This window comes from Diabrotica undecimpunctata, chromosome 5, assembly GCF_040954645.1.
Source record: "Diabrotica undecimpunctata isolate CICGRU chromosome 5, icDiaUnde3, whole genome shotgun sequence".
NCBI classification, from domain to species: Eukaryota; Metazoa; Arthropoda; class Insecta; order Coleoptera; family Chrysomelidae; genus Diabrotica; species Diabrotica undecimpunctata.
The window spans coordinates 29,972,570-29,989,845 of record NC_092807.1 but is presented as its reverse complement, the minus strand read 5'-3'; the positions used below and the strand labels follow the sequence as shown (position 1 = coordinate 29,989,845).

Sequence of the window (17,276 nt, the reverse complement as noted above, 5' to 3'; positions counted from 1 at the left end):
CTGATCCGATCCAGTCGCAAATTTTTATTAGTAATCTATCACCGGTCATTCTTCTCATATGACTATACCAAGAGAGCTGTTTTCCCTCTATGATATGTGTAACCGATGTCTCTACATTTTTTATTTTTTAAATTTTGTGTTTTCTATGATCCGTGGCCATCTTGGGAGGGGCGTAACTTATAACTTACCTGCACACGTACCACACCTGGCGGCAATCATCTAAGGATGCGAATGCACGTTCATGTCAAATGTCAACGGACGTCTGACCTTGCATCGTGTGTATATGATACTATATTATTTATCTATGTGTATATGTATCATTGAGGTTCATTCGCTGACCTTTTGCATGTCCGTCAGAAGGCTCTTCTTACCTCCGCATGAACAAGTTAAATTTTTCAGTAGAGGTTTCTTCAACATCTACCGATAGGACACTAATATGCATGTATATATATATATATATATATATATATATGTTCTCGTTGCCACATAAATATTTATCTCAAATCTTAATTCAATCAAGTTTTTATTTGTAATCGTATTACGTTATCTGTTTTTTTTTATATTCCATAATAACATTAATTGACAATTAAAAACAATTTGTTTTATAGATTCCTCTATTAATTATTGTAACTCCAAAAGTACCAAGACTGATGATGGAAGCAGAAAAACACTTGGCACAGGTAAATTAGATATGTGTAAATATAATATTTTATTTAAACAAGTATAGTTGCAGTAATAAATATAGTAGAACGCTAACATTCGTAGGTTTTGATAGTTCTGACCCTCTAGACCCTCCCTCTTACCGCATGCTTGCATTGATAACTGATGTAGAATACTTTTTGTTGATGTTAACACTAAAATAACTTTATAAAAACAGCGTTAAATCTAAAATTAACGTAAATATACAGTTTAAAATTTTTAAAATTCAAAAATACAAACCCAATATTACACTATACAGTTAAAAAAAAAATTAAAATTCATAAAAAAATGCAAACATGTCCCCGCTTTTTTATTTATTTCAAAAATACAAAACCTTAAAATATAACAACTTTTTTAAAACGAAAGTCAATTTAAAGTTTAAAACAGTACACTTGTCACTTCAAATACTTATAGACTTAATTCAGTTTCTCTTTTTTCTGTATTTTCTGCGTCATTATCATCAATTCAATAATAAATTTATTTCTGTCGTTAATGCGGAAGTGCCAAATCTTCTTATACACTCCCCGGCACAAAATTGTGAACTAAAAATGTTTGATTAAGTTTGACACTTTTTTTGTTTGTATTCCGATTTTCAAAATTTTTGCATAAGTTTGTAGGGATATATGTTGTACTCAATAACCGAATTCGGCCATTGACCGAAATTTACGTGTACCCACAACGCGTTGTGAAGTTCGTTTATTTCTCACATCGCGTTTCGTGTATTTTTGACGTGCACAGAATACGTTAATGAAAATGATGGCTATAAAAGATGTAAATAATGCTACATAATGTAAATAAAAATACAAATACCCACATAAGTAAACTTCTAATTTTATTAAAAAAAATTTTTTTTTATTTATTTATTTATTGCTAATTTACAATCTACTTCAATACAGTAATAAGTAAATATGATGTATGTTCTTGATTTGTGGCAGGTGTCGTCCATTGACGACTCTCTGGAATTTACCTAGCAGCCAGATCTTCTGGCCAAAGTCTTTTTAGACGTCTGCCAACCAGTGGGGGGTTGAATAATTCGTCTATGAGATGGTTTGGATGGTCTGCGCTGCGATTCATGTATCTTCTGGAGTGGTCAGCAATCACATCATTGATGAAGGGGATGTTGAGGTCTGCATGAAGGGTTTGGTTTGACACATACCATGGGGCTTTAGCTAACATACGAATAGTTTTTGACTGGAATGTCTGTAGTATTTTGGTGTTGGTTGGTTTGCTACAGCGCTACAGCTCAATTCCGTATGTCCACACTGGTTTGAGTATTGTTTTATAGATGGTCAGTTTGTTTTCTAATGAAAGTTGCGATCTTCTGTTGATTAGCCAGCTCATATTATTAACTTTTAGGTTGAGGTGTCGTCGTTTGGCTGCAATATGTGATTTCCAAGTAAGTTTTTCGTCTAGATGAAGGCCCAGGTACTTTACTTCTGTTTTTATTGGTATAGATGAATTATTTAGGTGTAGTTGTGGACATCTAATTCTTCGATTTGTGAAATTTACTTGACAAGACTTGTTTGTGTTGACGTTTATTTTCCAGCATTTAAGCCAGTCTTCTAGTTCATTGAGATGATTTTGCAATTTGTTAAATGCTAATATTTCGTTGATGCCTGATGCTAGTATACCAGTGTCATCCGCAAATGTTGCCATTAGTGTATTTTCGCTAATAGGAATATCAGCAGTGAAGATTTGATAAAGGAATGGGCCAAGTACACTGCCTTGAGGTACTCCGGATTTTATTTGGTGGTAGTTGGATAGAGCACCTTCGTATTTAACTTGGAATTATCTGTCGGACAAGTATGATTTAAGGAGAAGGTATATTTGGTCAGTTAGCTGAGCTTTTATTTTAAAGAGAAGACCCTCGTGCCACACTCTATCAAAGTCTTGCTGTATATCGAGGAATACTGATAGACAGATTTGTTTCCCTTCTAGGCTCTCTTTTATTTTGTTGACTAATCTATAGCACTGTTGTATGGTTGAGTGATTTGACCGAAAACCAAACTGATGATCTGGGATAAGGTTTTCTATAGGTATTATTGTTTCTATTCTGTTAAGGATTAACCTTTCGAAGACTTTTGATAAAGTCAGAAGGAGACTTATTGGTCTGTACGAACTGGCTTCAGTTAGAGGTTTACCTGGTTTAGGTATCGTTATAATTTGTGCATACTTCCATTGCACTGGAAAATAGCATAGTCTCAGGAGGCTATTAAAAATAATGGTTATTAAAACGACACCTTTTCTTGGGAGTTTTTTTAAGATTTCGCCAGTTATAAGGTCATATCCTGGAGCTTTATGAGGGTTAAGCAGGTTGATTTCGTTACGGACTTCGTTTGGTGAGAAGTATTTTAGTGGTAATGATAGCTGACATGACATTCGACTGATAGGGATGCATTTAGGAAGTCTCTAATTTTCTCGTCGTTAATATCGTTGGCCTGTGGGGTGGAGAAGACGGTTGATAGATGTTCTGCAAATCTGTTGGATTTTGCTATATCTGATCGAGCCCAGGTTCCATCATTTTTCCTAATTGGTGATTTCATTACTACCGGCTTTTTGAATTTCTTTGTGGCTTTCCAAAGAGAGTTGTAGTCAAAAGAAAGGTTTGTGACATATCTTTCAAAAGATTAGTTTTTGGCTGCTTGGATAGCGTAATGAAGTCTGTGTGTGAGCCTGTTTAGATTTGTTTTATCTAACGCGTTTCTTGTTCTTTGCCATTTTCGACGGGCTCTTCTTCTCTCTTCTACTAGTGTTCTAGTGTGGAGGGGTATACTATACCTTTCATCAATGGTTTTTTCCTTTTCAGGAGTAGCTTTCCAAGCGGTCTGTTGTATTTGTTCCGTTAGATATTTTACAGCTTCTTCAATATCGTTTTTGTGTTTGAATCGAATGTCAAGAGATATTTTTTCATTGATTTCTTCTTTTAATTGAACCCAATTCGGGTTACTTACTGGAACATAGCTTGATGCAAGAGTTTTCCAAATTATATTGGTACTTAAGGTAATCAAGATGGGACTGTGGTCCGAATGTAGATCAAAACTGGGGGTGATGTCGCTGTGTATTTCAGGTATTCCCTTAGTTATAGCAAAGTCTAGCAGATCAGGAATTTTGTTGTTATCAGTGGGTAAGTATGTGGGGGTACCAGTTATTAGGTATTTCAGGTTATCTTGTATTATCTTTAATAGATTTCTGCCTTTTGGAGATATCAGTCTTGCTCCCCAGGTTGTATGTTTTGCATTCTAGTCCCCTGCCACTAGGAAATGTGAGCCAAGTTGTTCAAAAAACTCTCTCTATTCCTCCAGATGGATGGTATTGGTGGGCTGTAGATAGAAGTTATTGTTAATGGGAAGGTGAGCGCATGTACTTTTATGATAGTACTCTGAATTTTGTTGGTTCGTAGTGTTTTATAGCTGTACGAATTATTACAACTGAACCAGCATGGGCTGTTTCATCTGGATGGTTTGCTTAATACACAGAGTAGTGTGGAATTTTTATAAAAGACCTCTCAGTTGTGTGACTCTCAGATATAAGTAGGATGTCTATTTTGTTTAATTTTAGAAATAGTATAATTTCTTGCACATGGTTTGTTAGACCATTTGCGTTCCACTCTGCTATTCTAAGTGAGTTAGCCATTACGACGTTCTATCTATCACTGTTGTAATCATGCTTAGTATCATGCTGTTTTGGTTTATCAATTGTGCAAACATATTTTTAAATTCGTTGAGGAATTCTGTAAGTTTATTTGAAAGGTCTGAATTATTGTTGTTGGTCTTGTGAAGAAGTATTAGTTGCTGCAACTTGAGCATATGTTACATGTGATTGGCGTATGTGGTGAGCATTAGTGTTATTATTATTTAGGCTTGCAACTCTAGGTATAGGAATGCTGCTTGTTATATTTTTGTTTTTTGAATTTACTAGGTCTTTATATATAGCACATCCTTTATAGTTTGCTGGATGATTGCCATTACATAAGGCACATGTTGCTGGTATGTCGCGTGCTTTTTTGCAGGTTTTTGTTTCATATGATCCACCTCATTTAACACAGGTGAATGGCCTCAGGCAGTAACTTTTTGAGTGCCCGTATTTTTGACACCTTGTGCATTGTACTATTGCATTTTTTATTCTAGGTGGTTCTACTGTTATTATGTAGTTTCGTAGGACTTGCAGGTTAAATATATTTTTCTTATTTTCATTTGGCTCTATATCGACAAAGAATAAGGGCAATGGTTCTTTGGTAACTCTATGTCTAACATTAATTATGTTGTGAACTTTAAAACCCTTATTATTTAATTTAAGCGAGATATCTCCTGTGGGTATTGAATGGTGTAATCCTCTTATGACAAGTCTATAGGCCCTCTCTTGTTTGGGTTGGTAAGTGTGATGTACAATGTTTTCTTTTCTAAGGTGCTGTATGAGTGTCCTGTAGGTGTCTGAGTGTGTAGGGTTAAATTTTACTGTATTATTTGAAATGGTTTTGGTGTAATATGTTTCTGCGGCAGTTCGAAACGTTTGCTATTATAGCATTATAGTCAGTAACTCCATAAATATAGATTGGTGGCGATGAGGGATCTTTTTTGGTTATATTTGTGTTTTGTGTATTTGATAAATTGTCTGTTTGTTCATCTAGATTTTCTTTTGAGAGGGAATCAAATCTGTTTTGTGTTTGGATTTGGTTGGGAATTTCTGAAGTTGTTTGTCTTTTCACCCTTTTATAATCACTAGCATATGATCCGAATCGATGTTGGCCCCTCTGTGAGATCTAACGTCATTTATCGATTGTTTGTGTGTCTTTTAATCAGTACATGGTCTATTTGATTCCCCTCCAGACTTTCTGGTCTCATCCATGTTATTTTGTGTGTCTTTGTGTTTATATCTTGTGCTGCTTAGATTTTAATATTACATAATTGAAAAAATAATATATGTACAGCTGGTTCCTAAAAAAACTGATTCGACTCTTACAGCGTATTTTGTAGAAAATTGAGCAGTGTATTTTGATGGATAAATACTTGTTATTTAGATACTCTTACTGTCACTGCCAAATCTTAAAATTTGTCAGATAACATTTTGTTCAACCTCAAAAAATGGCTCCACATTGTAGCGTTTTAAATTTGTTAATATTTAATATCTATATAATAGTAAAAAATTCTGTTTTAAGTTTTGTCTTCAGTTGTTTCAAAATATAGTTGTTTTTGTCTCTGTTACATTGTAAGGTTAAATTATGCCGGTTTAAACTAGGAATCGAGGACGTTTAAAATAATCAATACAATACGTGTTATATGTTATTTCGACGAATTTAAAAGAGTGGTTTTTTTTTTCGTTGAAAAGGATTTGTTACATTCGAGTCCCCTAATATAATATTGCAAGTCAGGTATACGGTTTTTCTAAGACGTATTAACTGAGAATATTTTTTTTGTCTTTGTTTACATTAAAATTCCCCCATTCTCTGTATGTATTGTGAGGTAAAAAATTTCCAGTTAACCAATTTAAAAGTAGATGTTTCGAGATTATTTTTTGTCGGTTCGTTGCTAAGAACTAGGTCAAGTGAAGGGTAGATTGTTTGTTTTAAGTTTGTAGGCAAAAACTAGCTGTGAGACGTAAAGGGAATTTATTTTGCGTTGAAATTTGTAAAATGTAAGGCATCGAGGAGTCAAGCGATAGATCTGAGACAGAAAAGATGTTTTGAGTAATTAGGAATCGCGAGTCGATTCAATTTCTTTGTGTTGTGTTTTAATACCGGTTAAGGTGATAATACTCTTTGCAATATGGCAGTTTAAAACAGAGTAATCACTATAAGATTTGTGCACCGGCACTGAAGAAATTTTGTAAAATAAGTATATAGGATGTCCCCGTCGTCAGCTTGATTTCCTCCACCAAGTTTCTGTTTCAATCGTTCCTGCCCGCGTATGGAGATGGTTTCTTTTTGTTCGAGTTCAGAGTTTTGTCCTTTGCAGCTCCAATCCCAGAGATGTTAACAATTTTTTTGAAAGTTAAGTGAGAGACAACTGAAATTAAGGTAACAATTAATATTTTAAATTTTAAAGTAAAGACAGACATTTTTTTTTTGATAATTATTAATAATTGCTTTCATTAAAATTTAAAAGGATTTATAATATTTAATAAATTGTAAATTTTATGGTTTAACTTAGCTGTCATTTTAATTGTTTTTTTTTTAAATTTAATGTTAACATATGACAGCTAGCTTTATTTGTTTCGATATTAATTTGTTTTGTTTGTTTTAAACAAAGGTTAATTTCTGTGCGGTAACATTTGTAAGTTTTTGTAGTATCTCCAACTCTTTGTAAACGGAGTTTGTAAACGGACACATGTAAGTTTTTTTTTTATTCTGTATTTGGCAACTATTTATATAGTATATTTTTTATGCCATTTATGTGTTGATAACTGTTTGTATGAGACAAAAATAAATGTTTTGATTTGTTTCTCTGATCCATCATTTTATTTATTTTAGAAAATCTCCTAACCTTTTTTGTGTGTTTACTTTTTAGGAAGGAAGAGCCCTTTCCTTCTTTCCTCCAGCAAGTTTAGGATCCTTCAAAGCGGCGCCCTTTTTCTAAATTGCTAGAAGCCTTTCCTTGTTGTATTAATTGTCCAGTTGTCCAGGAGATTTACTTAAGTACCCCTTTATTTCATATTTTGGTAGCTACCCCAATCTGACAACCTTTTCGTTCACTTATCCACTACCCCAGCTCTCCAGCAACCCTCTGAGTGCCGTTCGCATACGTAACGATTGTTTTGCTTGCCCTATTTTGCCCCCATAGTTTCTGTCCCCTATTTCTACCCCATGTTCTTACCCTGAGGTAGGCAAAAATAATTTCGTTACAACATGCTAGCAAAGAACTTAAAGCAAGAATTGTAACGAAATTAGAAGATGGTTGGTCTATCTGCCATAGCGAAATATTTTAACGTAAGCAGAACAACAGTTTTTAATACTAATAAAATATAGAGAGAACAAGAAACTGTCGAAAGAAAGCAAGGTTCTGGAAGATCAAAAACGTCTACCGCTCATGACGATCGTCCGCTTTTGGAGAGATTAGAAGAAAATCCTTTTGAAGATGCGAAAACTGCACGAATTATGTCACAGTTTTCGGGAAGAAAGACAACAACTTGGCGCAGAATTAAAGTATGGCGTCTTAGGTACTGAACTGTAGCAAAAAAGCAAGCTCTTACATCACAACAGAAGCAATCAAGACTTTCTAAAGTTTCTTTTTCAATCTTCTAAAAAGGCCAAAATTGGGGTGTATAGACCAGATAATAATAGATTTAGACCTCTTTATGTTGATGGATCTCAAGCAGCTGGTCATTTTAGCGCCAATGTATGAGGATGGATTTCATCAAGAGAAATGGGAATTGTATGGCGTATTGATGGCAGGTTTGTTGGGCAGACTTATCTGAATATTATAGAAAACATCATGTTTACCAGTGTAGAACAGTTGTATCCAGAAAATAATTTTATCCTCCAACAAGGTAATTGTCATGTTCACACTGCAAATTTAATAAACCAATGGCTCCAGAATAACAACATCGAAACCTTACCATTGCCCAGCTACAGTCCAGATCTAAACCCAATCGAGAATGTGTGGGGGTTACTATAAAACGGTTGTATCGGCTTAATTTTATACCTCAAAATGCTGAAGAGCTGTGGCACGGTATACAACAGGTTTGGTAAGAGCTCTCTGAAGAAGACAATTTCATAGTTCCTTTCACGCAGATGGACCAAAGACTACAAGCTGTTATCAATGCTGATGGAGATATTACAAAATATTAATTTTATTTTTACATACCTAAATTTAGTATAGTTTTGGTGTTCCAGACCCTCGCTTTCTTTCGAGAGTTTCTTATTCCCTCCATTTTTTATTAATAGAAAAACTGTGGTTCTGCTTATGTTAAAATGTTTTGCTGCTTCTAATAGTGCCCAGTTATCTTTTAATTTGGTTACAATTCTTACTTTAATATATTGTAGAGTTACGTCGTTTGTTTTATTCTTCTTCTTCTTCTTCTTCTTCTTCTTCTTCTTTTGGCATCATAACCCTGGATGGGTCTTTGCCTGTCTGGCTATGTCCTTCCATTCAGATCTCTCTTGTGCCCTTCTTCTCCATTGTCTTATGTTCATTGTTTTCAGGTCGTCTTCCACGTCATCCAACCATCTCGTTCTGGGCCTTCCTTTTTTTCGCCTTCCTATGGGCTTCCATTGTAACATTTTCTTTGTTGTTTTTGCATCGTTTTGTCTCTGCACATGTCCCAGCCATGACAGTCTTTGACTTTTCACAAATCTTACAATGTCATAACCTTCATTTAACTCATTAACCTCGTCGTTTCTCCTGATTCTCCATGTGCCATCTTCCTCTTGTACCGGGCCATATACTTTCCTCGGTATTTTTCTCTCGAATGTCCTGAGTTGGGCTTCATCTTTTTTCGTCATTACCCAAGTTTCACATCCATAGGTTACTACGGCTCTAATCAGTGTTCTGTAGATAGTCATTTTGGTTCTTTTGTCTAATAATTTCGATGTCATCAATCTTTTATTAGCATAGTATGTACGATTCCCGCTGGAAATACGTGCATTAATTTCGCTACTTACGGAGTTCTTCTGATTGATTTCTGTGCCGAGATATGTAAAGGCATCCACTCGTTCGATAGTATAGTTGTCTATTGTGATATTATTTTCATTGTCAGTTATTCTTTTGACTGTCATATACTTCGTTTTTGCTTCGTTTATTTTGAGACCTCTTTTTCTTGCTTCAGGATCAATTTGTTTGAACACTTCCATTAGTCGTGGCTTATTCCTACTAATGATGGCTACATCGTCTGCATATGCAGTAATTTGTGCTGATTTGGTGTTTATATGGCCGGTTATATTGGTTTTTCTGATGACTGCCTCAAGAACTAGGTTGAATAGCATGGTTGATAGGGCATCTCCCTGTCTTACTCCCATGTTGATGTTAAACAGGGGAGTCTGTTCTCCATCTACTCTGACTGCGGCTTTTGAACACTGCAACGTCATTTTTATGAGGCTGATGTATTTCTTAGGTATACCTAGATTACAAAGGTCTTCCAGCATTCTGTCTCTTTTCACACTATCAAAAGCTTGTTTAAAGTCTATATACATATTATATAGGTCTATGTCGTATTCATAAGCTTTTTCTTGTATCGTTCTTAGTATGAATATTTTATTTGTAGTGGCTCTATTTGGTCTGAATCCATTTTGATAATCACCAAAATCACCGTTTGTTTTATTCCTTAATAATAATAAAAATAATAACAACAACCCTATTTTATTTAAAAACTATCATTTATATAGGTACTCTTTGTAAAATGCAGGAATTCAAAATAATATCAAAATTTAGACCTTAATAATTATTACAATTTATGAATTAATATAATCAATTGTTTTATTTGTTTATTTTATTATTTGTCTGTCACAATAAATATAATATGATGTCAGACCAATCAAATACACTGCTCAAACTGATCAAATCTTACTAAGAGTCGTATCAGTTTTTTTAGGAACCAGCTGTACTTTAAGTTGTGACTTTTTTTAACAATCTTCGGTTTTAAAGAACTGAAATGTATAAATATATTATTTTTATCATTTATGTGCTAATATTTACACAAAAGACCATTAATTCTAACGAATACTGATTTATTTGTATAATATTAATTATAAAAAAGTGTAATTTATAAATTATTAATAATAAAACTATGTTTTCAGTTCAAATTGACGCATCAAAAATGTTTATGTTTAGAGGAAAATTTGGTGTTGAACCAGAGGTGGTTAAACCATTGGCAAGAAATTGGGATAATCCGAACAAAAGTTTTAGCATCTGTAAGTAATAATAAGCGACCTTTAAAAGATGATTTTTTTTTATTAAATTACAATCTTTTTTAAATTTTAGTGGAGAAAAGTGTTATTATAGATCGGGGTTTCTTATCTCTGCAATGTCCAAAAACCAGGAAATTATATTCACCGACTCAATGGTTAGACAGCGTCATCATCAGCGTCGATAAATAATAAACAGAAGCTACCGTTTTTACCTATAGATTAATGTAAATTATAAACGTTTCATCCAAAGGCTAGAATCACTTCAATGTTACTGACATTGTTATTATTTACAATCTCAGAGATTCATATACATATAACTAGCACGGTGGTCGCTAATATGTATAAGCGGAAAGTTTTTAACGGCGTTGACAAATCGTTTTTACAATTATTTTATTAAAACCTTGACGGCCTGTTTCGCACTCTACAATTTCAGCCCATCTTCAGGTTCTTGATAAAAGATTACTAAACCAATATCGATACAAGGAGCAAGGTTTAAAATAAGCACTCTCATTGCTCGATTCTGGCATTTTCGAAAATCGAAAATTTTGAAGAAAAAAAAAAGGCGATATATTTCTTAATATATTTTTCTTTTCCCGGCAATTCTTCCTAGAAGTAGGTCCTATAAGCGGATGCCTTCCTGATATCTTGCCTACCAACTAAAACCACCCTCTTCTACTTGTGCGTAGTTGAATGTTGCACCGTATCGTACTCCGAAAGTGGGATGGCCGCTGTAGGGCTGACGACCCTTTCAGAACACTTCCTTCTCTTATCTAGATCTTATCTCTGTAGTTGGTCCAGTCGGTGTTTCTCTTCTTCTTTTTTCTTAATGACCGTTCGGATGTAATTGTGTTCAGTATTTCATCCCTCCTTACTTCTCGTCATCGTCACGATCATCCCTCTCACAGTCACGGGGTTCATACCTATTTCTCTATACATTATGTTTCTCTGCACTGTTGTTCTACTACACTACAACATTGTGTGAGTAACAGTGTCGGAGTATTCGCAGTATAGGCATTTGCATGTATTTGTCTTTCTAAACCTATGAAGATACGCCCTAAAATGCCCATGTCTGCAAGTCCTAAGCACTCGCGTCAGGAAGTAATCCAGTCGCCTGTGACCACAGTCCACCCAGTTCCTTAGGGTCGGGATCAGCATCTTAGTCTACTGGACCACATCTTCCGTGTTGTTCCACTCTTCTTGCCATCTTTCCATTGATCTTTCCCTTTCTTCTTTTTTATGGCTGTTGTCAAATGCTCTCTTCTCTCATAGATATGTCTCTTTTCTACTGTTAACACATACAGTGGAACGCAACCCGTGATAGTCCACAAGGCCGCCGCAGATACAGTCCTGTAGGCGCATGCTACTAGTAACAAACTCGTTCTGTCCACTTGTATCAGGAGCCTCTTGTAGGTCGGTATCTCTACCGCTTGATCTAGCGAAGCTTCAACTTTAGCCCGTCTGAAAAATACGTTTTATCGAAGTGGGCAAAGTAGGCGGCGATGACCTCCGCATTCGACTCCAATTTTTGTTCGGCGAGTGACTGGAAACAAAACGAAAGTCGCACAGGCTCAACTCTGGAGAATACTGTAGATAAGGCAGTAATTCGTCAAATTTGGCCGTGACAACGGTGCAGGTTTGAGTCGGTTTCGTTGTCATGGTTGAAGACTACTTTTTTCTTCGCCAAATGGGGCGGTTTTTTCTGCAATTCGGCATCGAATCGGCCTAATAAATTATTATAGTAGAGCCCTGTGTCTATTTGGCCCTTCTCCAGATAGTTAATGTAGATCACACCTTGTGAATCCCAGAAAACGGTGGCCATCACCTTTCCGGCCGATAGGACACTCTTCGCCTTATTCGGAATACTTTCGCCGGGTGAAATCCACTGTTTTGACTATTCCTTGGTGTCTGGTGGATCCATGTTTCGTCGTTGGTCATAAAGCTGCGCAGAAACTCCTTCCGATTGCGCTTAAACAGCATCAAATACTCCTGTGAATCGGTCTCACGGTTGCGCTTGTTGCCCGTGAGCAAACGCGGCACCCATCACGCCGGCAAGTTTCTCATACCCAAAATTCCATGCAGGATATGCTATCCTTCGTTGCTATCGAAGCAGAATGGCACCGTACATAGCATCAATGCTCTCTTTGATTTCGCTGCGTGATTTCCCATCCAAGAGCAAGAATAAGAAAAAAAGAATTTTATTTCGGTATTTTAATAAAAATAGATTTCAACCATTCGTAACTGTTCCCGTATCATAGATTTGTAGAGGTTGGCCAATAGATAGATGTCTTTTAAAAATTTTTTTATAGGATTTCTGCGTGTTTAATTGTCTATTTGCCAGATCTATTCACTTCTGAATTCAATGACTTTCCTGATCCGCCAGCTTAGATTTTTTAGAAAGAGTTAAAGTTTCTGCACCAAAAGTCAACACTGAAAACACACATTGTTCAAAAACCTTTCTTTTTAAAAATAGCTGCATATTAGTTTTAAATACCGTATTTAGTATTGCTCTGAAGCTATTTTCTTACAGAATTTTAATATAATTCATTATTAACCAAAAATTAACGAGTAAATTAGCCAAAATTTTACTTTAGAATATGAATAATTTACCGTTTCGATTTCCACTTTAAAAATCGACCTCAAAATACAATTTTTTTTTGCTATCTACTAAAAGTATTCGAAAGACAAAATGCCTTAAGAAAAGGCCTTAAGGAACTATCCCTCATTCATCGACAATTGATCTATTGATCGACAATAATGTATCTATAGGCAGTTAGTATCTTTTTTTGTATAAATAATAAAAATGCAAAAAATCTGTTGGATGTAAATATTAGTGTAATATTTGAGGGGCTTAGAATAAAAGGGATCCAAGTGCAATTTTACTAGTTTTGAGATATTTAAGGTCAAAGTTTCTTGAATAATAAAAATTCCTTGTACATTAGCTACAGTCGTACATAGTATTATTATATTATTAAGGGACCAAAAAAATATTATACCTACACACATTTTCAAAAAAATAACCAATTCACCTTTATTTTGAAAAAATGCGCTTGGACCCCTCTTATTCTGAACGGTCAACCAATTATTATCTGGACTAAAATGCATCCGTAGGATCTGCAGGAAAAGAGGTAAATTTTGAAAATGTTTGTTTAAACCTTTATTGGGTAAATTATTTATTTATAATATGAAACGATAAAATAATAGAAGATTGCCAAAAATATCTTTTCACTAAGCAAGTTTCACTCATAATCAGAGTCCAGCACTGCTGTATCTTCCATGTCTTCGCCAAACTTAATTTGCTGCGATGCCGACTCCAACGTTTCAGTTTTTTCTTGAAAACCTTCTTCAGACGCTTCGTTGGCGGTCTTAGTTTTTAATTTTTTCTTGTGTTCATTGGGAAGGTTGTTGTAGAACTCGTGGTAAACCGGTGGAATAAAATCGAGCAGTTTTGAATATTGTCCCATTTCAATTTATTGATTTTTATCGGCTGAGCGTTAAGATTTTTTTTAAATATATTCTCCATGGTAATAGTAGAACGTCCAGCTCCTTTTTGTACACATACACATGTAAAAAATAAAAACTCTTCATTTAATGTTTCCTTAAAAGAAAACGAAAATGTTTCGGAAGATTTTTCATACAAAAAGTACCGCACTGGTCTCCATTTAAAAAAAAACACCTTTACTGTCTTTTTTGGGATCACTTATAACTTTGTTTATTGTTTCAAAACTGTAAAAGTTTTCTTGATTCATTCGGTGTACATTAAACTTTTTGCAAGCTGATTGAATTAGCTGGGCCCAGTGCTCTGGAATAAATACCTGTGGATTCTTACGCTTCACTTTTTCAATTATACCAAAATCTCTAACGCACTCCATAAATGTATGGCCTGGTTCCAAAAACTTGTGATGAATCTCTTGAATATGAGTAGATTTAACCAAGAACATAAACAACTTTACAATGTTTTATTTTTGTTCTGTCCACCACAGCAATCGCTATATGCGATGATCTTGGTAACACATTTAGAGAGTACGTTATTTGCAAAATGAATGAGGCACGAACCAATTTCTTGAGATCCCCTGCTTGAAATGGATTCATCCCAGATGTACATTTCTGATCTTCCTGTGGTTACATTGTGAACACAAAAATTATACGTCCAAAGCTGTCGCAAATAAAACGCTTTGGAAGTAGTTATTAAGGGAGTGGGAAGGGTTTGCTGAAGATCAAAACAGATTACGTTCGTATCTACAGATGCTTTGTATTTTTCACTATCTTGTTTTTTCATTGTTTCAGCCATCTTTGCTTTCCGTTTATGAAGCTCTTGATCAAATTTGGCTATTTTTACTTTTTCTGCATCTGCTGAATATTCTATAATATTTCTATCGGCGTCACATCTACGTAGATCAGATACAGATAAATGCCGTATTAAAAATATGTCTATAATATGAGAGCTTCACTGGATCCTCATGTAGTTCCTCACATTGTTGAACATATAACTGGTACATTTTGTTTAAATTCAAATCTGGTGCCAAGTATCTTGTGTTCAAATTTGAATTCCTTGAATAATGACTTATATATTTTGGAAATTTGGCTATATGCTCAATAACACTATTACGTTTCTGTGGATCCATTCTTTTAGTAGAATGTTGCCCTCTTTGATCTTTTTCGCATACACCAACCTGATCAGTTTTCTTACAAACAGTTCTAAATCTTTTATTGCTTATGTTTAATGTTCGAAGAAAGAACAGTTTGCAGACTCGTTTATTTAAAAGAAATATCTCTGTGCTGTAGCTTTTATTTTTTTCTGTCAATTTTGATCTAGCTACATTCTTCTTTTTTATACAGGAAAATAAAAAGGAATTTTGAAGATCATATGATGCCAGTTTGTAAAAGCTTTTGAACAACTGAATTCGTTTTTCTTCCGAGATGTTTTCGTTGCATTTATACCTGCAGTTATGGTTGTATTCCTGGACAGATCGTGCAGCATGGTTTTTCCCTTTATGAGCCACATATGCCATTCCAGTATTACGTAATTTTTTTCTTTTGTTAATTTTCCATTTGCTTTCATTTCTGCTCTTTTTACGTGTTTTTTTGAAGTTTACATTTTCTGACGATAAGGATTCTTCTGATGATAATGAACTACCTGGGTTAAATTCACTTTCTTCATCTGTTTCAAACAGATCGACGTTCTCTGAAACAAAACGTACCGATTACCAAATTGGTTTAAAAGTAATATTGTTAAAAAATTAAAAGAGAAAGTCCCAGTGGCTGGCTGTATACCGTAATTTTAAATTTAAAGTATTTTATTTCAGAGAAGTAAAAACTTAGTTTGTTACGTCTTCGGGTATATATTTTATTAAAAAACTTTTAAAATACTGCTAAGATATTTAAATAATACTACAACAGACGACGGTAAAAAAATTAAATTTTATTTATGTATTAAAAGCGGCACGATGTAGCCGTAAACAGCAATCATAATAAAAAATGTACAATCAATAACGTTAATTTTAAGGTTAGCTCAAAACAACAACATACTGAGTCTGAATTGAACTCTCATTTTAAAACTTAATAAATAAAAACCTACTTACCTTCACTGCCACTGCTATAATACATTTTATATAAATATTTTTAAACTATTTCTATTGTTTTATACACAATTTAGCCATAAATATCGAAGGTGATAATATACGTTACAACATATAAGTCAAAGTATACTGACTGAATTTAAGTTGGAAGTTGGAATATAAGGGAACCAAGTGCGCTTGGATCCATTTTAAACTGAAGGTTTCTATACTTTTATTTACAAAACTTTTTTCAAACCCCAGTAGATGGCAATCTATGTATGAAATCACTTGGATCTATTTTAAAATTAATAATACTATACTTTAGGTATTCAAATCTGTATTTAACTCGATATTAAAAAAAATGCACTTGGACCCCTTTTATTCTAAGCCCTTCATTTGTTTGAATTTTTATTTGTATTATATTTTTTTTTCTAGTGTTATTAGTTTTATTTAATATTATTGTTATATTTAATATGTTATTTATTTACCATAACTTTTACATACTCCAACGTTTGTAGCTTTTATACTGTAAAAAGATTTATACTTTAAAAAATCAGTTTATATTGAGACATTTTCTGTCAATAGATGTGCAGATATTGTCAATACAATAATATTATGTAACTTTTTACAAATTAATATCAATGTTTTTTGCTAAATATAACGGTTGTTTGTACATAAAATTATTAATCAATAAAAACTATTTTAATGAAACATCTCTAACCAATTATTATATAGCCGCTTACGTCTACTGCTGGAATTAGGTTTTCCTCCTTTATGGCAGTGTAGAAGTTGTTAGTTCTGTTGTATAGTCCGTTAAAAGTATGAGTGACCCAAGTTGTATCAATTTTAAATCCATTTTATATTTATACAAATTATGGATAATACAGAAGAAAAGAGGAATTAGTAATGAAATGAGAAGAACAATGAAAAGCGTTTATAAAAACAATCACAATCGTGTAATGAGCCAGAAAACATAAACAGAAGCAATTTCAACGAAAGGTCTGAGACAAGAGTTTAAGGTTGTAAGCATAACATTGTTCGTAATATACACTCATGGACAAAAATATCGAATATTTTGGAATTTTCCAATTTTTTTTTGTAGTCACTATTATTTTAAAATAATTTTAGATTACTGATAATACTCATATAGTAGGCTGATGTACTCAACTGGTTTGAAATATTTT

General features: G+C 34.0%; 1 protein-coding gene across 1 annotated transcript in view; it reads left to right on the top strand.

Annotated features, from left to right (window-relative positions):
• LOC140441219 (uncharacterized) overlaps nt 1–16,793 on the top strand; it is a 64,408-nt gene extending 47,615 nt beyond the window's left edge. The window contains exons 14-16 of the mRNA XM_072531802.1: nt 609–680; nt 10,427–10,540; nt 10,611–16,793. Coding sequence (XP_072387903.1) covers nt 609–680; nt 10,427–10,540; nt 10,611–10,726 — 302 coding nt within the window. The 3' untranslated portion in view covers nt 10,727–16,793. The remainder of the gene's footprint in view (nt 1–608; nt 681–10,426; nt 10,541–10,610) is intronic.
• Nucleotides 16,794–17,276: the final 483 nt, after the last annotated feature.